Source organism: Sturnira hondurensis, unplaced genomic scaffold (assembly GCF_014824575.4).
Source record: "Sturnira hondurensis isolate 20B ecotype Veracruz unplaced genomic scaffold, ASM1482457v3 Scaffold0014953, whole genome shotgun sequence".
NCBI lineage: Eukaryota > Metazoa > Chordata > Mammalia > Chiroptera > Phyllostomidae > Sturnira > Sturnira hondurensis.
Window position 1 is genome coordinate 1477298 of NW_028087584.1, and position 24328 is coordinate 1501625.

The window sequence follows — 24328 nt, forward strand, 5'->3', positions numbered from 1 at the left end:
GAACATGGTATATGTTTCCATTTGTTTGTGTCCTCCTTGATTTCTTTCTTCAGTGTTGTGTAGTTTTCTGCATACAGGTCTTTAACCTCCTTGGTTAGGTTTATTCCCAGATATTTTATTTTTGTTTTTGCTATATCGAATGGGATTTTTTCTTGATTTGTGCCTCTGCTGTTTCATTGTTAATATACAAAAAGGCCTTTGATTTCTGGATATGGACTCTGTAACCCACTGTTTTGCCAAATTAATTTATTAGTTCAAGCAGTTTTTTCGTAGAGTCTATAGGATTTTCCATGTACACTATCATGTCATCTGCAAACAATGCCAGTTTTGTTTCCTCCTTTCCGATGTGGATGCCTTTTATTTCCTTTTCTTGTCTGATTGCTGTGGCTAGAACTTCCAATACTATATTGAATAGAAGTGGAAAACCTTGTCTTCTTCCCAATCTTAGTGGAAAAGCTTTTAGTTTTTGTCCATTGAGTATGATGTTGAATGTAGGTTTTTCATATATGGCCTTTATTATATTGAGGAATGCTCCCTCTATTCCCACTTTGCTGAGGACCTTTATCATAAATGGGTGTTGTGCCTTATCCAAAGCTTTTTCCACATCTGTTGATATGATCCTGTGGTTTTTGTCTTTGCTTTTATTTATGTGATGTATTATATTTACTCATTTACAAATATTGAACCATCCTTGCATCCCTGTGATGAATCCCACTTGGTCATGGTGTATGATCTTTTTGATGTATTGCTGGAGCCAATATTTTATTGAGGATTGTAGCGTCTATGTTCATCAGTGAGATTGGCCTGAAGTTTTCTTTCTTTGTTGTGTCTCTATCTGGTTTTGGAATTAGGATGATGCTGGCTTCATAAAAAGAGTTGAGGAGTTTTCCCTCCTTTTGGATTTTTTGAAATAGTCTGTGAAGAATCGGGGTTAGTTCTTCCTTAAAAGCTTTGTAGAATTCTCCTGTGAAACCATCTGGTCCAGGGCTTTTTTGTGATGGGAGTTTTTTTTATTACTTCTTCAATTTCATCTACTGTTATTGGCCTGTTCAGGTTTTCTGCTTCTTTTTCATTGAGTTTTGGAAGATTATATTTTTCTAGAAATTTGTCCATTTCATCTATGTTTTCAAATTTCTTGGCATACAGTTCTGCATAGTAATTCTGTATAATCCCTTCTATTTGTCTGGTATCAGTTGTAATGTCTCCTCTTTCATTTCTGATTGTGTTTATTTGGGTCCTCTCTCTTCTTTTCTTAATGAGCCTACTTAAAGCCTTGTCTATTTTGTTTATCTTTTCAAAAAAAACAACTCCTGGATTCATTGATCCTTAGAATTGTGCTTTTACTCTCTATGTTGTTTAATTCTGCTCTGATCTTGGTTATTTCCTTCCTTCTACTTGCTCTGGGCTGTCTCTGTTGTTGTTCCTCGAGTTCTTGGAGGCGTAGGGTTAGGTTGTTTATTTGAAATGTTTCTATCTTCCTTAGGTAGGCCTGTATCATTATGAACTTCTCTCTCAGGACTGCCTTCACTGTGTCCCATAAGTTTTTGATTGTTGTGAGTTCATTTTCATTTGTTTCCAGAAACTTTTTTATTTCTTCCCTGATTTCTATCTTGACCCATTCGTTGTTTAATAGCATACCATTCAGTCTCCATGATCTTGGGTGTTTTTGGTTTTTTCCTGTGGGGTTAGTTTCCAATTTCAGTCCCTTGTGATGAGAGAAAATGCTTGGTATGATTTCTATTTTCCTAAATTTGTTGAGTCTTGTTTTGTGTCCTATCATGTGATCTATCTTGGAAAATGTTCCATGTCCATTTGAAAAGAATGTGTATTTAGCTTCTTTGGGATGGAGGACTCTATATATTTCAGTTAGGTCCATTTCATCTAGAGTGTCATTTAATGCTGCAATACCTTTGTTGATATTTTGTTTGGAAGATCTGTCCATTTTTGACAGTGGGGTGTTAAAATCCCCTACTATAATTGTGTTGCTGTCAATATCTTTCTTGAGGTCCTCTAGGATTTTCTTTATATATTTGGGTGCTCCTGAGTTGGGTGCATATATATTTATGATGTTAATGTCTTCTTGGTGGATTCTTCCCCTGAGTATTATGAAGTGACCTTCTGGATCTCTCTTTATGGCCGTTTATGAAATCTATTTTGTCTGATATAAGAATTGCTACCCCGGCTTTGTTTTCTTGTCCATTTGCTTGGAAAATTTGTTTCCATCCTTTCACTTTTACTCTGTGGTGGTCTTTTGACCTGAAGTGGGTCTCTTGTAGGCAGCATATGTATGGGTCATGCTTTCTTATCCATTCAGCTATTCTATGTCTTTTGATTAGAGCATTTAATCCATTTACATTTAAGGTTATTATTGAAAGGTACTTATTCATTGCCATTTATATACCTGTGTTCCTCTCTGTCTCTCTCTTTTCCTTCCTTTCCTTAAAGCAGCCCTCTTAGTACTTCTTGTAGACCTGGTTTAGTGGAAGTGTATTCTTTTAGACTTCTTTAGTCTTGGAAGCTCTTTGTTTCCAAGCTCTTCTATCTTGATTGAGAGCCTTGCTGGGTAAAGTAGCCTTGGTTGTAGGCCTCTGTTTCTCATTACTTGAAATATTTCTTGCCATTCTCTTCTTGCTTGGAATGTTTCCATTGAGAACTCAGTACTGAGCCTTATTGGGACCCCCCTTGCATGTTACTTCCTTTTTCTCCCTTGCTGCCTTTAGGATTCTCTCTTTGTCTTGGAGTTTTGCCATTTTAATGATGATGTGTCTTGCAGTAGGCCTCTTTGGGTTCCACCTGCTGGGGACTCTCTGCGATTTCTGGATCTGTGTGACTTTATTCCTGGATTCTCCTCAACTTAGGAAAATTTTCCATTAGTACTCTTTCAAGTAGGTTTTCTATCCCTTGTTCCTCTTCCTCTCCTTCTGGTATTCCTATTATTTGGATATTATTACGTTTCATGTTGTCTTCCATTTCTCTTAAATTCTCCTCAGTTTTTCTGATTTTCTTTTCCCTTACTTGGTCCGTCTGGGAGATTCTTTCTATCCTGTCTTCCATCTCACTTATGCGATCTTCCATCATATCGATTCCATTCTTCATAACTTCTACTGTGTTCTTCAGTTCAGAAATTGTATTCTTCATTCCCTCTTGGCCTTTACTGATGGTTTCTCTTTCCTTTTTCATGTTGGTATAGTTTGCAGAGAGTTCATTGTAGCTCCCCTGTAGTTTCTGGTACCTTGTTGTAAGCTCTTTGAATTTCCTGATAACCAGTGCTTTGAATTCCACATCTGATAGTTGACTTGCCTCTAATTCATCTAACATTCTTTCGGAGGCTTCCTCCTTTTCTCTCATTTGGGGATTGTTTCTTTGTCTTACCATTGTGATACTCTTCTAGTTGTCCTCCGCTTCTTAAATTGAGCTGTTCTGTTTCCTTGGGTTTATGGTGTGAACTTCTGTGGTAGGATACCTCTGAAAGTCACCGGTACAGTCTCCTGCAGGTATCTTGGTGTTCTCCGCTTCCACCTACTCCTTTCTTTATTGTGCGTGTGTGATCAGTTGGGGGGGGAGACAAAATGGTTTATGATAGCAGAAAATTATTTTATGTTATTTACAGACACAGTGGGCAGAGAAGAAGTAGACAATCTTTAGGCTATGTATATAGTTAACTGTGCTCTTCGACCCAGCTTGTCACTTTTAGGAATGGGTGGGCATAAGTTAAGTGTCTTGTTAAGAAGGGGGGGCTTGTGAGTTGCATCTAGAAAGCAGTATGGTTGTTGGTGGTCAGATTTGAGGTAAGGTGACAGTACAGGTTAGTAACTGGGCGTAGTGTGTCAGTAAATAGAGTAATAGAATTCAGGCACCTGTAAGGTGGTCTAAGGTCCGAGAGATGTGTTATGAAGTATTACTATTGTACAGAACAGCTCTTATTTACAATAATATTAGAGCAACACTCACGTGATAGATTCTATGTGATCTGTCTAAATGGGGGTTATAGAGCTTGGGTAGTATAGCAAAGGAAAGCACGTGAAGTATAGAAAATCAGCAAAACACTGTGGAGGAAAGAGCAGTGGGAACCTGTCAGATAGTACAGTATACCCAGCCAGGACTAAAAAACCTGTACAGAAAGAGGAGGGATACAAAGATATTCTTAAAATTAAAAAAAAAAGAGTAAGAATAATGCAAAAAAAATAATACACCTAAAAGAAAACTAAGCAACACACAAACAAACAATCCAACACACACACACACACACACACATATACACACTCTCAAAGTTCAGGAGAAAAGAGGAATAAGTGGAAAATTTGGGAAGAACAGAAGGACTAAAACCGGACAAAAAGGAAAAGAAATGAAGGACAGAGTATTGAAAGATAGAGCAACAATACAGTTTACAAGATACAAGATTAATTACAAAAGAAGTTGAGAGAGGAAAAAAAGGGGGAAGGGAACACACACACACACACACACACACACACACACACACACACACGAGAGAAGGGAAAAAAAAAAAGAAGCACCCTTCCTTTGTTGGTTTCAAACTGTCCAAACCGGTTTTTCTGGTTGCGGTGTCTCTGAGGGCAGGTATGCAGGCACGCTCAAGCGAGCAGGCTTCGGATTGGGCTGTGGTCACGCACCACCCTGGAGGCTGCCTGTGTCCCACGGTATCTGGCACCGACGTCCTCAGTCCCTTGGCTGGACCCAGGTGTTCCCACCCCTCCCCTGGATGGCTTGCTGGGTGGTTGGAGGCAAGCTGCAGTCTTAGAGCCCCTCAGTTCACTTTCCAATAGAGACTTCTCCACAGAGCCTGCCCCTCAGCCCAGCCCAATCCCAAAAGACCAGCAAGGGCAGTGTCCTTCTTAAATCCCCCGGGCTGGTGGGCTGGCGGACTAGTGACCGCAGAGTCCGCAGTTGCCACCCTTTACATTAACTTAAGACCACAGGTCTCTCTCCAGTATTAACCTGCCTGCCTAGACAGGGAGGAGGGAGTCAGTTCTCTCCCACGGAGTCTGTTGCTGGCCCACCGGGTGCCGGGCCGCTGGTGTTCACTTCCTCACAGGCGTCCCGGTCCTGGATTCAGACAGGGCTTCTGTTTCCCACTGATGGTGCTGGCCCCCATTGCACACCAATTCTCCTTGGTACTCACGCTCTGCCGGAGGTCGCCCGCCCTGGGCGCGCCGGGGCGCAGCCTGCAGCCTAGGAGGCCACGGGTGGGCAGCCACTTTTGTCCTCACTCGCCTTCTGGAGTCCTCGCTGACCTGCAGCTGTCTGGTTCCTCTGTCACACTCTCTGGTCTCCTATTTTCATAAATGTTGGGGAACTGTTGGTTGATTATGCTGTTCTTCGGTAGATCCGCCCGGATTTTCTACCAGATGCATGGGAGCTGGGTTCCCTCAGTGCTACTCTGTCGCCATCTTAACCCCTCCCCCCATCTTTCAATTTTAGAAAGCAGAAAATGCAACCATTTTCATTTTAAATAATAACACCTTACAGCGAAGTTCAACAGCTAGCATGCTCCCTTAGACCTACTCATTGTCAAAACATTCCTTTAGTAAGGTGCTTCCATTTCCTTGATTGCAAAAGTAAGCTAATCAAAGTAGGTCTTGGGGAAAACGTACTGGAAATTCACAATAATTCATGTTATTTTAAAAAATGAGAAGCCATGAATCTTGACATTAAGGAACCTACGTGTTCTTACCTCATCAATATTTCACTTACAGGATTAACATTTTATTAGACCTATAATCATCTATAGCTAGACTTCCTGGAATTTTCTTTCATTCTCTTTCCAGATACCTAACCAACTGAGTTCTCCCTTCCTTAAGGGGTTCCCAAGAAAGTTTTTTAGAGATTCTGCTCTCTTGACGGAAGGGGTGCTGACTCAAACATTTCTATTTCCACTTTACAAATCTGCTCTAGGAAAGTTTCAACCAATGCATACGGAAAGAGGATGGCTATGTCTTAATGAAAAATTACCATAGATCCTCCTGCCTAAAGGCTTTATCAGCATGCTGCCTGGAATCCACAGTGCTGTTTTATCAGAGGAAGCCTCCCAGCAAGATGGTTTATGTGCATGTAGTTAAAGGAGTGAACCCCACAGTGTAGTCCCTGTTTATACATGAACTCTGACCTGAGAAGAATTAGACCCAACCAACAACTGTCTCCTTCAAGGCTGGGACCAGCTGTAATTTTAACAGAGAGAGATCTTTAAACTCCTCTCCTCCATTTAGGTGCCAGGAGTTTCTGAAGGAAAAGGCACTTGGAATATTTCTCTTCAAAACACATCTCTAGGATGTCGACAATGTCTTTCAGAGGACTGTTGTAACAGTAGGATCCACATCTAATGGATGCTCTACAAACCCAATCAAAGGCCACATGTAATGATATCCTAATGGTGATAGACATTTAAAGAAAAGTAAGCCAAGAAAAAGCACATATAAATACAGATACACACATACATAAATATGTTCATACATATATGTAGGAAAAAAAGAAACAGATTGCTTGACTGACTGATTCATTCAAGAAAAAGAAATCAGAAGTATCCCAAAATTAAGGTATACTAATATAATGGGAAAAACTAGGGGAAAAAACTGTAAGCATATCTATTATGTGCCAGTTGTTTTCACATAATTGCATTTCATTCTCCCCACCAATCCTTCAGTGTGCTTTTAGGTGAGAATCATTATGCCCAATTAATTTAAGACAAATGAAAAGCCCATAAGAGGGAAATAAGTTGCCCTGGGTAACAAAGCTAGTGAACAGTAGAGCTAAGATTCACATCCAGGTTTTCTGACTCTCTGCCCAGCATTTATTCTACTGCAACCCAGGCTTTCCCCTAAGATACGTATTTGGATTAGGTCAATAAATGGAATTGTAAGTATAAAATAATACTGAATAGAAATCAAACCATAATAAAGATGTATTGGTTTTGATCATGTGACATTTTATATGTATATACTAAAAATGATATAATCAGAATGAAACTGATAGAAAAACAAGTGGAGTTCAAATTACCCCCGTTTGTTTTTCTCATTAAGTTGCTTAAGCATATAATACAGAAAATCACCAAAATCTTGCTTCTCCGTGCATTCCTGTACCAGACTAATTAAGGTTAAGAAAAGACAACAAATACAAAACACCAGTTAAAGGCTGAATACAGCTGTGCCAGACTAGGATAGAGAAATACCCTGAACTTCATAAAATTCTCAGCTCTTTCGGAGCCAAAGAAACTGGAAGTGTTTCTTTGCTATGTCAAGGGATGAAACTTCTGCAAGCTAAAAAGCTTGAAGACAAGGCCATGTCTCTGCAGAAATCTCCTTTTCTTAAAATTAGCTCATATTTTATAATAAACATCAAATTCCTCTATCAATCAGAAGAATTTAATCCTGAGAGATCCCCTTTGCAGTGCATCTATCACCTTCAGTCAAATAAAATTACTTCAGAATCTTCTTCCTTTTGTTCCTATCCTTGGGTCTGAAGACAATACTGCTGTTGTATATGGAGTAGCTAGAATGCAAGCATGTGTCTCACTCCGGACTTTACATGATGCTACACTTGCAGAAATAACCAGGAGTGGGTCTGCAGTGCAGGCCCTGCCCAGAGTGACTGGGAATTCTCATGAATCACTGACCTTACAGAGACAAATTAAGAAGCCTCACTAAATCTACACAGTCCTGTTCTCAAATCCAAAAGCTGAGAATTGGACAAGATGCCACTTTTATCTTGTCCCTTGGTTCTTCCATTTTTATAATGAACAGGTAGGTATACCTAGTCCCCTAATCCAGAAAGACAGCAGAAGAATGAATTGCTGACCAGGGTTTTCTGAGATGGTTTTCAAAAAAAATAGCTTATAAATACAATTCATACTGTTTTCAGTACCTTCCAAAAAAGTATTTCTTATTTTAAAAAGTGTGGAAGTAAAAGTTCCTCAACTGGTTTCCCTTAAAACCACTGTTGTGATTTTCACCTCCCTTGTTCTCTTTCATTTTAAAACTCTCTTCTCCTCTTATACTGGCTACTACTAATCAAGTATCCTGATTGAAGAACATAGGAAAATGCCTGACATGACTACAATAAAATCAGGTCACATTATTTATTTTTAAAATAATTTAAAATGTTTATTTTTAGAGAGAGGAAGGGAGAGAGAGAAAGAGAAACATCAATTGGTTGACTCCCATATACACCCTGACAGGGAACTGAATACCTGCCCACAACCTAGGCAGGTATCCTGATGGGTAAATTAGGCCTCCAAATTTTTGGTATATAGGATGATGCTCCAATCAAGTGAGGCACATGGGCCAGGGCAATATTATTCCATTTGAGGAAGCAAATTGACCCAGAGTTTATTCAAATCTTACTAACAACTACACAAAAAAGTCAGTCAGCTAAAATGGCTGATCTTATTCTTGGCTTCTAGCTACAGACTCAAAAGTTGAGTAGGAATATCTATTAATATTTCTTTAATATGCCAGTCACTCTATTAAAAATGTTGCATTACCTCACTTAAGCTCTGCAACAATTCCAAGTAGCAGTTATTATTATTGTTATTCTTATCCTTATTTTACACATGAGGAAACAGGGCACCAATAAGTTCAGTAACTTGCCCAAGATCATTCATCTAGTACTTTGGGAGCTAGAGCTGTACCCTAAACAGTGTGGATCCAACGCTCATGGTACTATCACAGCATCCCTGGTCCTCCTTCTCTAAGTCAGGTTCATTGCTATTATTCCCAACATAAATTCAAACTCACATCTCTCATCATTTTCACTGCTTCCCTGGTCCTCCCAAGTCTCCTGGCACACATTGCTAGCCTTCTTTTGATGTAGACCAAGACATTGGTGTCTCGTCCTGAAAAGGAAGATACAGAACATCAAAATTAAAAAAAAAATAGAAAGAAAACCAACAGCTTTCAGCTGATCAGCAAGAAAAAATAGAGAGACCCATTTGCCATGCCCTCAATGTAAAACCCAAGAGAAAACAGACTGCTCCTTTGTTTTACCTTAATTCCAGGAGCACTGACAACTTTGCTAATAGAATGAACACAGAGTAAAGTCAAAGTACTTAGACTTCCAAAGGTCAAATCATGTGATCGATTCTCTAATCCATGCTTTTCAGTTAGTATGTTGAATATTTGGTAAATAAAATCATCTGCCACAAAGTGCCAGGAAAATGAACATACCCACATTGTATGTGGTTTATAAGCAAGAATTCAACATTCTTCAAGTGTGCATGCTTTTGGTGAAGATGCAAGAGGTGAGTCTCAGGTTGCATCCTGATGAACTATTTTTTTTCCTTCATGACATTATGCCTAGAGAAGCCTCATCTTGACCTTCTGTTTTATATTATTCTTTCCCAAACACTAGTGACATCATAATCATCTCCAGGCCCCAAAAGCAGTTGATTTTAGATGGCAATGTAACACATTCCAGATATGACAATAGAGTATGCAACAAAATGAAAAACTACCCTAGTGTTAGAGAAAGCACTGACAAGCTAAATAGGTATAATAATAGTCACCAAAATGGCTCTTAAAAAGTACATTAACAACTGCTTGCCTTAATCTTTTATTTAATTATGTCTTTTGGGTATGTTTCCAGACCAATGAGAACATGCATGTGCTTAATCCTCAATAAAATTACCATGTTTGAGACAAGTATGACACACCTGTTATAGATTAAGTATATGTATAATATGTAGCTATTAAAAGATGTTAAGACTAAAGTCCTAACATTTCAAGTTTTAAACAATGAGAACAAGATGCATGTTGAAAATCTGCCAAGTACCTACAAGTTATTTTTAAAATGTGATTATATTTTTTGGATATATTTAGGCAAGAGGTTGAAAAGATTTAATTTACAGAAGAAATGAAATAAAGAAAATTTCTTAAGTTATACTGTAGATTATATAATTTTATATATTAATTTTGATTTAGTTCACAAAATACTTTTACTAACATGTCAGAATATATTGTTATAACATATTTTTAAAAGCAAGATACAGATGGTGATTAGACTTGATTAACATATGCTTACTGCAAAGTAAAAATAAAATTTGTGTATTAATATGTTGTGTGGACCTACTCTTGTATACATAGGCCATGAGAAGATTTTGCTGTGCCTTAGTCATAGGGAGTAACACATTCAGGTTCTGCACCAAACCCAAGTTTAATACTAAAATTTACTTTTATAATCTTAAATATGAAGGAGATCCACTCTTACTCTCCAAGCGGCAGGAGGGAGAAATGAGGTGAGAGAAATTCTACCTTAAGGAAACAACCCAAAGTTAGGATGGATGATAAAAATACTCCCTTTCATAAGGATTGCTAAATTTCTGTTGAACACTAACAAACTGACAAGTCAGGGGGCTAGGGGAATTCCAAAAAATGATTTTGTTGTCTTGTTTTTATACCATTAACCCCAAATATCACGGACTCTCAGTTTACTCTACTGAAGTTAAAGATATTTTAAGGTTATCTTAAATAAAAGAAGTCATCATTTTTAATGTAAAAGAGATAAATTAGGAACTCATGGCTCTTTCTCTCTGGAAGTCAACACCAATACTTTCTAAGTAAGAGCTGACAATCACAAATAACTGTTATCTTCCTAATGGCCCTACTTCAACCCATGCTGTAGAAGACCCATAAAATTAAACCTTAGATAACATCGACTCTAATTTTTAAAGTCTTGTTTCCCAGTTAGTACTTGAAATTATGAGGCAGAGAAGCAACTGATAAATAGAAATATGAAAGAATTTGGGGGAGAATAAGGTTACCACCAATGATTATTATCATTTATTTTTGGAATTAGAAATCTATGGGAAGAAAAGAAAATCTGAATACTAATTTGAACAGTAATGAAGCTATAAGCTAATTATGCATTGGGTTCTCATAGGAAGGAAAAAATAAAAACAAGCAAACAAAGGCAAAACCAGGTTTTATTCCCATCCAGAAGAATCATATTTTGAACTGGCTTAAAAATTTGCTCTGATTAATCATGTTACACTTCTGATCCCCAACACCTCAACCTGGAGAAAACCTTACTATGTTGGGCTTCATACTGGGATCCATGATGCTGTAACTGCTGAGAACGACGGTAACAGCCATCTCCAGCCTTCAGGGCCTGTTTAAACAGCTTTTCTGCTTCAGCAATGGTTGTTGCTTCCTCTTCAGCCAAGAGAATATAAGCAGTTGCACACCTGTCCATTCAGATAACAGCCACCATCAATTACAAATTCAAGAACATGTAATGGCTGTAGGAGTGCATGCAGAGGGCAAGGAGTTAACATCAAAACATGCAGAGTGGCCAACTGGTTCATGCACCCACTTGTAGTTGTTGACACAAAGTAATGGTACAAAAGAAATGTCTGTATTTTAGCTTGAGAGGTGGGATGCAAAGTGTGAGGAAGATGGGGCTCACATGTGGATTCTGCCCCCTTATTCGTGTGCCACTTTGGGAAAGTTGTTATTACTCTGCCTCCCTTATGGAGAACAACATGGAATCTATTTACTCATAGTGTTGTTGTACAGGTTAAGTAAGGTGATGCATGTGAAGTGCTCAAGTACAGTAGCTAGCATATGGCACATGCCAGTAAGTGACAACTATCAATGGTGATGATAATAGCTATTTAAACATCTCCTTCCAACATTCAAAATTAGTTTAGCTCAGTTTACTAAACATAGAGTCTTTATTCTCACATACAGGTCCAGTAATCCAGTTAGTTACTCAATGAAGAAAACAGTGCTTCAACATCTCATTACAGTTAGCACTGATTTTCTACATCACGGAAGAACTCTAGAACCTCCAAGCAGTGTTGCTTCTAAACAACTTAAAATCTGATTCAGCCTCAGTAGCAAATAAGAGTTCAATCTCATTCATGCCTTTAACAATAATAGCTACCACTTGTTGCTTAGTATGTTTTAAGCACTATACCAGGCCCTTAACATACATTGTATCATTTAATCCTTTCAATAATCCTGTAAGGTAGGAAGCCAGAAAGGATAAGCAGTTAACTAATGAACAAGGGAAGCACTTGGAAACTGAAACTTTCCAAATCATATAAGAACAATTCAACTTCCAAAGAAAGGGAATGTAACAGAGAAAGGCTGAGGCCAGAGCAGACAACACATGTCCTCATCTGCACAGATCCCTTGATTTCCTTCTTCTCCACTGTCTCTCTTGTGGTCATTTCCCTACTTAACAGAACCTTCATCAGACCACAAGAGAGAAAATAAACAGAAAGTAAATCCAGTGCTACTTTTACTACTCATAAACTGCAGCAGCCAGCTAGGAGAAGGAAGTTGAACCATGGCTAATGTGAGGTTTGAGGTTACTAGTTACTCTTCACTTTGAGGAGGGGTCTTGTAAGTTCTTTAGCCAGTCCATTCAGTTTCAGGCAGGGCTGATCAATGGAGCTTAAACTGAATGTGATGAAGTAGGGAGAAAAATGTAGGGAGAAAAATGTCCAGAAAAAAAGCTGTAAACCAATTACTATGGAGGGCAGTAGATATTGACTTGAAAAGAACAATAATGATGCTGAAACTGCCCAGTAATTCACTAAAGCAAATACCTGGGACAGGCATCAGGAAGCAATACTTAAGGCTTCAGATACTGACATATAAATATAGGTCAAGTGTAATGAAGTGAAAAATTGAGATTATAATACTGAGTGGTAGATTCAGTACCTGAGAAATTAGCTATAAGATTATGGTTGGTGGGCTGGAAACTCAAGACAGGTTGGGGCTAGTTTGTTTGCTTGGCCATTTATATTTCAAATAGTACTTAGGAAGGGAGGAGAGGCAGAGTAGCACTACTGGACAAGAAAATATAAATCTATGTGGAAATTCATGAGTCTGGGGTAGAAGCATGCTAACAGCTTGTGAGTGAAGGAGAAAGGAAAGAGTAATAGAAGTGCTAATGGTTGGGGATTACAGAACAGACTACTCAGCTCGATGAAAGATAGATGATGCATCCTTGTCACAACACAATACACATACAGAAGCAAGAAAGTGTGGTGATGGGGTTGTTGACCATCCAGATATCTGCTAGAAGTCTCATTTGGTTAGAAGTAGGGAACCCGACCAGTTCTTGACTTACTTTGGTAACAATTTTATCTCCCAGATGGTAGAGGAAGCAATTAGGGGAACTTCAACTCTGGACCTAATTCTGACCAAGAAGAAAAAAATAGTTGGTGAAATGAAAACTGATAGGAACTTTCAGAGAGAGTTACTTGTCATTTTGGAGTCTGAGGTAATCAAAGAGGGTAAGGTGAACTTCAAAAAATTCAAAGAAAAGAAGGCATGATTCAATGACATGAGACTCAGAAGGAAATATGGTTTAAGAAGGTTGGGTAGCTTTCAGATATCCAACTGTAACTGCAATCACTATAATCCTCTTGGGAAGAAAAGAAGGGCGACAATTAAGTAACCAATATGGCTGCACAGAGATCTCTCACCAGGTCAGATTTTAAAGGACATGTAAAAAAAGATGGAAAGAGGGCATGTAATGAAGGACTATAAAAGAGTGAAATGGGCTTGTAAGAATAATGTCAGGAGAGCTAAAACGCCAAATTAGCTTAAGCTTACAAAACAAAGACAAAACAAAACAAAACGCTAAAGATAATAATTTATTCCATTCTTAAATTATGTGTAAGGCTCTATCACCACCCCCATTTCCCCCAAATTATCACTAAAATAAACAAAAAAGACAATAATACAACAACAACATCAAAACAAGGAAAGTTTATAGTTAGTAGTAGCAAATAAAGAGAAAGTAAAACTTTCTAATTTCTATTTTGTTCCTGGCTTTTCCATCAAGGATAATGATTGTCAGACTGAAAAAGGGAGAAGAAATTAACTCCAAAATGGGCAAAAAGATGTAAGATAGCAAATAATTGGTCTATCCTAAATGAACTACTATACTGGGATGGGCAACTCCCAGGAAGCCAAAAAACATAAGCAGGCCAAGAAACTGCTTTCTGTGGACAGTTAAGGACTCCCAAAGAATAGAGAGGTACTAGAAGATGAGATGACAAATGTAATATAAATGTTCAAAAAGGGGAAGAGGCAGACTTCCCAAACTACAGAACAGTGATTTGGAAAGATATTCGAAAGGATTATTACAGGGATAGTCTCTAAGCATTTTAAAAAGAAAGTGAACAGAGCTAGCTTAACACTAAGACTAAACAAATCAGTTTGTGCTAGCTTAGTTTACTACCCATTAAAGAACCATAGCTAAAACTTAAGATCAAAATGGAGAAATGTGGGCTGAATCATAGTGTAACTGGTGGCTTAGTAATTAATTGAACAATACCAAAGGATAATAATAGTTCATGACAACATGAAACTTGAGGGTGGTTTCTATATGTCATGTCACAGGGATCTATCTCTGACCCTGATATTTTTATCAGAAACATAGATGACACATAGAAGACAGGCACATCAATTTTGCAGATGACAAGTAATTAGAAAAGAAACATGTTGCACAGCAGAATCAGAAACCAAATAGATTAATAGGTTATAACAGCAGGATTTTCAACTCTCAAATGAATATTTTTTGAGACCACTGAAGAAGATTCTGTAACTTTCTTCAGAAAAAAAAAATCATAAAATAGTTTAACGATGACCACTTGGCAGGGAGAGTGTTGAGGTGATTCAAGTAAAAATGGGTGGTTGAGCTAAATGACCTTTAAGGTCTCTGCCAACCCTGAGCTTTTATGACTCCAACTTTAAGAATCTTTCTCATTTTCTGAAATCGCCAGATTTCCCAGTCTTCCTTGGTAACCCATAGAATGTTTAACAACACTAAGCACAGCATTTCCTCTTATCTTTGCCATGATCTTGAAATATTTTTAAAGTGTAAATATTTTCACCTTAGGATGTTACTGTTTCTCCTATTAGAAGTTCTGTCTTGAAAATGTGAAGGCACAGATGAGCATTCTATATCCATAAAAATTTCCATCAAAATGTTTTACATACATAAAGAACTGCATTTTAGGGTCAGAGCAAACCACTGAATTGCTCTCTAAAATGACTAAAACCACCTTCACAAAAAGTTTTCATAAATTAATGTCCCCTCAAATAATCCTCAAGTTCAAATGCATAGTTTAATATCAGTATCCCATCAATGGCAACTGAATACATCCAGCAAAGAATAAGATTTCTTTTTTAAAAGCAAGATCTTCCCCCACTTACTCATTTATCTCTAAGGCTTCGTGAGCTGCAGAAATCCTAGCTTGAGGGTTTCTCTCTCTCCAGGCTTTTTGCATTACTATTTTAGAAAAAGAGGAAAAAAGCAAGTCAATCAATACAGGACAACAGCTCAACTAGTAGCTTTAGGTTCAGATTACAAGGGAATATTTCATTTAACAAAAAGGTCAGCCCAAACCTGCAAAGTCACCCAAATACATTATAAACTTGCTATCCAACTGTCCCTCAATTGCTGACATCCAATCTTTCTTGTATTCACAAAACAACAGATCTAAATCTTATAGACTAATTCATAGTCTCATCTTAGAGGTAATCTTAAGATTTCTTAATCAAGAAAAGGCACTCTAAAAGAAATTTAACATTTCTTTTGTTCATTGATGTTATTTGTTGTTAAAGAATATATATTTGCACTGGCTGGTGTGGCTCAGTGGATTGAGTGCAGGCCTGCGAACCACACGATCGCAGTTCGATTCCCAGTCAGGGCACATGTCTGGGTTGCAGGCCAGTTCCTACCAGGGGATTCAGGAGAGGCAACCATACATTGATATTTCTCTCCTTCTCTCCTTCCCTTCCTCTCTAAAGATAAATAAATAAAATCTTTTTTAAAAAAGAATATATATTTAACACATTTTGAGATGGCATTGCTACTAATCTCTTCTTTATACTTAGACACAATATAATTTCATTGGTCACTCCCCCAAACACTTGATACAGGCTCTGGATATTAGAACATTTTACTTTATCTCATTAAAGATTTTATTTTTTTTTTCAGAGAGAAGGGAAGAGAGGAAGAAAGAGAAGAAGAGAAAAATCAATGTGTGGTTGCCTCTCATGTGCCCCGAACTGGGGACCTGGCTGGCAACCCAATCATGAGCCCTGACAGGGTATCGAACTGGCAACCTTTTGGTTTTGCAGGACAACACCCAAACCACCGAGCAACACCAGTCAGGGCAAAGCTTGGTACTTTTTAAAAATAATATTTTAAATTATAATGAGGGGACTAATTGCTACATCAGTACTTCATTGTGATAAAGACTTTATTTAGGTATTAGAATTCTGGGCTCCACTAGTCAATGTCCAATTTAATTTTTACTTGTTGGAAGTTTTTATAAAGCAGATATTCTAAAAGTAATAGCCTTACTGTATAAAACAGACCAAAAAGCCCTCCCACCCAGCAACTAACTAAAGGATTCTCCATACTTGCATCTGCAGGACGCAGATGGTCCGAGTCACAAGTAAAGAATGTCTGGTGGTCCTGGGCAGAGAGATTCATGTCATAGTAAGTCAGAGGTTCTCGTCCTGTCACCCAAGTGTACCTGTGAAGGGGGAATAAAATGGTCAGACACCTGTGAGAGAGGAAAGCAAGACCTATACAATATTAAGCTACATGAAGTTGAACTACAAAGCATTAATCAAGGACTAAAACAAATTTGCCAATGAATAAAAAATATTTTTAATCATCTTATTCTTCCTTTAGGAAATACATCAGTGGGAAAGAAGTAAACATTTCTCCCATATTTGTGTCAAAGTTTCACTAGCATTAGCTAATGAAAACCTTCCCTATTTAGTATTATCAACAGATATTGCCCAAAAGCTATTATAATTCTCACTTGCCTAATTACTCTGCAAAATTAAATTTCAACATCACTTCTGTGGCATCTTTATAACCATGTTCCAGGTAAGCTTCAAAATATTTTGACTGTATAATATATAATGAAAAGAATAACGATAACAGAAAATTTCCAAAAACTACATATTTTTGTACATTATCCCAATTTCAATGTTAAGATATTTATAAAACAGAAAAGTCAAAACGTTTGAGGATATATCAAAAAATGGAAGCACTAAATAAACTCTTACAATGACCCCTAAATGAACCAGCAAAAACATTTTCTGTTGTCTTTGCTCTCTGAACTACTCATTTGTTTGCCAAGCTGTCAAAATGCTTACCGATTATATTCAGCGCCCCGAAATAAATTTAGCGGATTTCGCCATACTTTGCACTCTGTAACAAAGAGAAATATGAAAATGTTACACACAGCTCAGAGACACTACAGCTACAAGCTAATTAATTCAGCAACCACCCTTCCTGGCCACTTGATAAGATAATCTTATTCTCTATCCTCTACATGAAAAGCAACACGGAAAAAATCAGGAAATGTAGCTCAGACACCAGGAGTTTGGAAAGTTTCGCCTAATCTCTCTGGGCCCAAGTTTCCTCATTTACTAAATCAAGGTATGTGCCAAAATCAGCTAATTCATTACCTCTAAAATCATTTTAAGAAGTGTAAACAGATTCTATAAGTTTACTTCTAAAATTTTAAGTAGAAGTAAAACTACCTTCAATTACTGTAAAATTTATCTTACAACAACTTTACATATCACAAGCTAAACTTAAAACTCTATAGTATATATTAAAAGAGCCTTAGATCTTTAATTAGGGTCTGTTAGAGTTTGTGATTATTCATGTAAGTGCTTTTTAGAATGCTGTAAAGGAGTGATAGGAAAATTAATACAGTTAACATTATTGTTTGGGGAAATGCTATGAAATTAAATGGTTTTAAAGCAGTTAACACTGCTCACTTATACAGATATATTATTAATAATCATACTAATATCATAATGTTAGCATGTACTAACATATTATATATCTTTGCTATATAAGGATCACAAAAATTTAGAACCACAGAACCTTAACTTAGAAAAATCAACCATTACCTTTTACGACTGTGTAATAGCATATGTATGACTAAAGAGCTGAAATTCTATTAAGATAGCTTATGATTAAGATTTTCTACTGACTAAGAATACTACATTTCTTTGGATGAACAATGTTTTATTAGAAAATAAAATTAGGTAACAGTACTTAAAACATCTGTGCGTGTATAGTTAGCCAAAAAACATCCCTAAAGGCATACACATTAAAGTAATTATTATAAAAATTAAAGGAGCATTAAAGACCATGGGTGAAACATTAAGTTTCTACCCTCAGTATATTATATTCAATATCCATTCTTTCACCCACCTACCCACCCACCCATCCACCTATCCATCCATCCAACCGTCCATCCAATGAGCACTGAGCAACCAGTGGGAGACACAAACAAGTAAACTATTATTACAATACAGTGTGAAAATAAAGACCATAAAGTACTATTGAAATACTGCATAATCACAATAAATTGTTGTTAAAATAGTGAATACAGGATGTACACATAACAGGAAGACATGTTTTTATTTAAAAGACATAAATTTACCTTTAAATTAGGAAAACAATCTCACTTAAAATTTACTTAATCTTTATAAACTATGGCCCTAAATTTTCAGTCACTTAGCTTGTCATTTAGGAAATGATCTTTGTTTGGTTCAGCATCTTTAAATTTTATTCTTTTTAAGTGTATTTTATTGCTTATGCTATTATAATTGTCCCATTTTATTTCTCTTCTTCCTCCCCTTCCACCCTGCATCCCACCTCCCTTAAACTTTCTTCCCCCTTAGTTCATGTCCATGGATCATACATGCAAGTTCTTTGTATAGAAAATGGCTTCTCCATTTCTTATACTATTCTTTCCTATACTATTCTTAACCCCTCTATTTTATACCTACCATTTATGCTTCTTAATCCCTGTAATTTTCCCCCATCCTGCCCCTTCCTCTCCCCCCCCCAACCCTCCATATGATCTCTATTTCTGTGAATCTGTTCCTGTTCTAGTTGTTTGCTTAGTTTTTGTTTTTGTGTTTGGGTTCATTTGTTCATAGTTGTGACTTTATTGTCATTTTACTCTTCATAGTTCGGATATTCTTTTTCTTAGATAAGTCCCTTTAACACTTAATATGAAAGGGCTTGGTGATGATGAACTCCTTTAACTGACCTTCTCTGGGAACCACTTTCTCTGCCCTTCCATTCTGAACTATAGTTTTGCTGGATAGAGCAATCTTAGATGTAGGTCTTTGCCTTTCATGACTTTGAATACTCCTTGCCAGCCCCTTCTTGCCTGCAAGATTTCTTTTGAGAAGTCAGCTTGATACAGGGTGCAGCCAGGAGGGGGCCCAGAAAAGATCTGGAATGGGGTCCAGAACTCAAAGTGTATAGGAATATTGGAGAGACGTATAAGATGTCCTCCCCCCCTCCTCCCACAGGTGTGAGTTGGGGGAAGGGACACATGGAGCAGGAACATGCAGGGCTGTTTTGTACAGCCACAGCCCTGCAGCTAATCCATGGCATGGTCATTTAACATATCTATAGCCTTTGGCGGGTCACTTGGATATGTTAAATGGCTGTGGTCATGCTTGGAGCTAGGGGAATGAAGTCACTTCCCCCCAAGATGTGACTCGGGGGCAGATCCCCTGAGCTACAGCGCCTGTGTGGGAGCTTGGAGGCAATTGCCTCTAGGACATGGGGCCATACCTGCCCAGACTAACAATGGCAGCCCAGTAAACTTGTAATAATACAGAAATACTGGCAGGTGTAACTGATCATGGGAGGAGTCGGAAACAGGGGTACAGAGGAAGATGGGCACAGGGGGGATTTAAACCCAGACACGGCAGCCATTGGAGAGAGAGACGCGTGGTTTCAGCAGAGTTAGGACCCACTCTTCTAGTCATGAAAGAGAGAGCCATGTGGTTTTGCCATAGTTAGGACCCCCTCTTTCCCAGACAGAAAAGGGAAAACCACAAAGCTTTGCCAGAATGGAGATACCTGCGGCCAGGTGAAGAAGAAAGACACGTGCTTTTGGTGGAGTGCGGCTTTGGTAGAAGAGGCCAACGCAGCTTTGGGGTGCTCCCTTTGGCCGAGGGGCCTGGAAAGCAGGAGAGACTTTGACTGGAACTTGGTACAAGAACTCTTGCCAGTGGAAGGTGCCACATGACTTTAGATTAACTGGAAATCCCGCCTAGACAGGCGACACAGCCCACAGTGTCAGCGACCTGAAAAATGGACTTGTGCTCTTTTCCTGATTTACAGTACCCGGAGTTGGGACAGTGGGAGAAGGGAGTGCTGTGTGTAGGTGTAGGTGCTGTGTGTAGGGAGTGCTGTGTGTGTAGGTGTATACCCTAAAGGACTTTGATATTTTAAGGAAGGCATTAGGCCTGAATAGCATTAAATAAACATTTTGTTTCCTTTTCACAAATCTCTGGCATTGAGAGATGTCTTTCCAATTGGCGGTGGACAGAAGAGCCCAATAGATATTAGTATACCATCCTTGGGAGGGGCCTCTGTTTTCTGTAGCAGTTTTTTGGCGTCCCTCGGTAGGCCAAGTATTGCCCCCCCACCAGACCCTTTGTTCAGTAACAAGCTGACAGTCTTATGGGAACTCCTTCGGAGGTAGCTGTCTCCTTTTCTCTTGCTTTTAAAATTCTCTCCTTATTTTTAGTCTTGGGTAATGTAATTATGAATCGCCTTGGTGTGTTCCTCCTTGGGTCCAACTTCTTTGGGACTCGCTGAGCTTCCTGGACTTCTTGGAAGTCTATTTCCTTTGCCATACTAGGAAAATTCTCCTTCATTATTTTTTCAACCAAGTTTTCAATTTTCTTAGTTGAAGAAATAAATTTCTCTTCTCCTTCTGGCACCCCTATGACTCAGATGTTGTAACATTTAAAGTTGTCCTGGAGGTTCCTAAGCCTCTCCTCATTTTGTTGAATTCTTTTTTTTAAGATTTTCTTAAAAATCTTGATTTTTAGAGAGAGGGAATCTCCCCCTTTGTTGAAAGGGGGAGAATCTCCCCCTAAGATTTTTAGAAATCTTGATTTTTAGAAAGAGGGAATCTCCCCCTTTGTTGAAAGGGGGAGAATCTCCCCCTAAGATTTTTAGAGAGAGGGAAAGGGAAGGAGAAAGAGAGGGAGAGAAACATCAATGTGTGGTTGCCTCTCGCATGCCCCTAACTGGGGACCTGACCTACAACCCAGGCATGTGCCCTGACTGGGAATCAAACCACGATCCTCTGGTTCACAGGCCCACACTCAATCCACTGAGCTACACCAGCCAGGGCTCATTTTGTTGAATTCTTGTTTCTGCATTCTGTTCTAGCTGACTGTTTATTTCTTCCTTCTGTTCCAAACCATTGATTTGAGTCCCAGTTTCCTTCCCTTCACTGTAGATTCCCTGTATACTTTTCTTTATTTCACTTTGCATAGCCTTCTTTTCTTCCTCTACTTTGCATCCATACTCAATCATTTCTGTGACCATTCTGATTACTAGTGTTTTGAACTCTGCATCTGATAGGTTGGCTACCTTCTTATAGCTAAGGTTTTTTTTTCTGGAATTTTGATCTGTTCTTTCATTTTGATCACATTTCTTTGTCTGAGCACCTATTACTCTGTAAGGGGCGAAACTTTGGGTATTTGCCAGGGTGGGGCAACCCACTTTGCTGTGTTGTGGTGCTGTATATGGAGGAGGTATTAGAGAGGGAACAATGCTGCACAACTGGCTTTCAGTCACTTTCCCCACTACCCACAAGCAAGTTGGGCCCTTCTGGTGCTAATTCCTGGGTGGGTGGTTTTGTGTATGTTCTAGTACACTGTGGGTCTCTCCAACAAACTCTCCTGTGAGGCTGACCACTACAACCCATAAAGATTTTTATAGCCAGAGATTTTGAGGCTTCAGTTTCCCATACTGCAACTCTGAGTCACGGGCTGTCTTGTTCCCCAGTTGTTCCCCCCAGCTTATCCACATACCAATGTGGACCACCCTGTCCACCAGCTGCTGCCTGACTCACCTGGTCCACCACCTTGCCACACATCCTCTCCACCCCGGCTGCCCATCTTTGCTCTTTCTACCAGGCTGGATGAATGTTTCTTCTTTAACTCCTTGGTTGTTGGCATATAGTTCAAGTTTCTGGCAGTCCTGGTTGCTTTTTGTTTTTAAATTTGCTGTTGTCCTTCTTTTGGTTGTGCAAGGAAGCAGAACATATCTACCTATACGTTCATCTTGGCCAGAAGTTCTGAATTTTATTGTTTTTTTATAAGATTTTATTTATTTACTTTTTTAGAGAGGGGGGAAAGGAGGGAGAAAGAGGGAGAGAAACATCAACGTGTAGTTGCCTCTCACATGACTCCCACTAGGGACCCAGCCCACAACCCAGGCATGTGCCCTGACTGGGAATCAAACCAGCGACCCTTTGGTTCACAGCTCATGCTCAATCCACTGAGCTATACCAGCCAAGATGAATTTTATTCGTAATAAACTGAAATTCAGTGGCTGTCACTAAAATATTATGCTTCTTTTAAATAATTACTTTTTTCATAAATGAAGAGCCCCTAAGAGGTGTCACTAATTCACTCCAGATCATGGCTTGAATCACATTGGTGAGCCAAACAATGACAATGTCCTTGTAGTTTTATAACTCCTTAGTCCTTACCACTCCCAACCCCTCCTCAGATAGATGCCTTTCAAGATCCAAAGTGCTACTCTCAAAACTTTATAAATATTGCAGGCTTTGTAGTTAGCATACAATAAACATGCACACAGGTTTATGTACAAAGATGCTCATGGTGGCATTATTTATAGTAAATTAGGTATACTGTGGGGAGATGCTGCTCCCTCACTGAATTTCATCTGAAATACTATTAAAAAGGCTATGACAAATACTTTGTCTCCAGCAGATACACCATTACATTGCCTTTAAGGATAAGCACTGTTCAAATATCAACTGACAAATTACAAAGCAAATTGCATTCAATTAAAATTTCAACACAACTTTATATATTAGATGCAAATACAATTATTTCTAAATAAAAATAACTCCAAAGAGAAATGGTGTGTATATCTAAAGTATTTTTGAGCAATATCTGAATATGCTATCTTTATTTAGGAAGAGACACATGTAGCCAGCAGGGGGTGCTACAAACATTCTGAAATACTGTTTTTATGACTTCTATTAGAGAACTAAACTTTTTTTTTAAAAAGGAACTAAAAAGTACAGGTATCCAATTATAAAAATAGTCACGAGGATGTAAGGAACAGCATAGGAAGTACAGTCAATAATGCTGTATTGTGTCAGATGGGTGTATCGGAGTGATCACTTCATCATCATTGTGCCGTATACCTGAAACTGTTGTATTGTATATCAACTGCAATTGAAAAATAATTTTTAAAAAAGGGATAATACAATTAACCTAACCTTCCCAGTTCTTAAACTGGGAAGAAGGAAATGGGCATAGTCTTCACCTTTCATAAAAAAAGAACTTAGCAATATTTAAACTGAAACATTGTAGTAAAAAAAACAACAAGAAGATCATTATTAACATTAGTGTCATACATGTAGTCTGTAGCCAGTGTCTTGAACTATCCCTGAACCTTGGGAATTAGAATCTAATAACTGTAAAAAATATAAAATATTCTGAGAAAAAAATATGTGGTGAGGAAATACATAATGTCTTCATTTGCTGTCTTGATTAGCTATATTCTTCAAATTGAGGGCGCAGGGAAGGTATAATTTTCCTTTAACAATAAATAATCTAGAGGTCAAATATGAACATATGTGAACATATCACTCAAATTAGGTCATAGCTACATTAGTTTCTTCTTTGCTGCTCTGTGTTATAATCTTATCTTTGCCACAAAAACTCTCAGTGTGGAATTACTCTAGGGAACCTAACCCATAAATATGGACTGCTTGATGGTTTTGTGATATGGACAAAGGTTGAATATGCCAAACATATTAAAATATGAAGATTTAAGTCAGGAAATTAAATTCAGGTCTCTAAATTTTTCTAAATGAGGTCAAGATTCTTATCTTATTTGTGACTTTGAGGAATAAGTTCTTTATCTAAGTCACAATGAAAAGTTTACCTCCAAAAAAATTTCATTCTCCATAAGATCAAAAATTTCAGTCCTCTTTAGAACACTTAAAGTTGACTAGGACTCCTTCAAGGATTTGCTAATATCATTAATAGCTCAGTTTAAAATATGCCCTTGAAACAATAAACACATTCTCTATGGTTCCATTTACAGCAGCCTACAGTCAAGTATCTGCCCCCAGCTACCGACAGAAATGTTCAGATCTCAGCACACTGGCAAGGATGCAAGTAGACAAAGAGAAGCAGTAAATAATATGTTTAGCACTTGTTTAGTTCCCAAAGCCTACAGAACGGATTCTCTCCTTTGTCATCATAGAATGGTAAGTTTCTGT

General features: G+C 38.1%; 1 protein-coding gene across 8 annotated transcripts in view; it reads right to left on the reverse strand.

Moving 5' to 3' along the window:
* ST7 (suppression of tumorigenicity 7) overlaps positions 1-24328 on the reverse strand; it is a 319529-nt gene that overhangs the window by 106118 nt on the left and 189083 nt on the right. For 6 of the 8 annotated variants that reach the window (XR_005069142.1, XR_005069143.1, XM_037064212.1 and 3 more), the window contains 6 exons: positions 17151-17205; positions 16401-16516; positions 15186-15261; positions 13090-13158; positions 11037-11191; positions 8748-8845 (listed from right to left, as the gene is read on the reverse strand). Coding sequence is in view for 6 of the 8 variants with exons in the window: in XM_037064212.1 (XP_036920107.1) it covers positions 8748-8845; positions 11037-11191; positions 13090-13158; positions 15186-15261; positions 16401-16516; positions 17151-17205 (569 nt within the window). In the remaining 2 variants the exon portion in view is untranslated. The remainder of the gene's footprint in view (positions 1-8747; positions 8846-11036; positions 11192-13089; positions 13159-15185; positions 15262-16400; positions 16517-17150; positions 17206-24328) is intronic. The other 2 variants (XM_037064214.1, XM_037064213.1) reach the window with 1 other exon arrangement.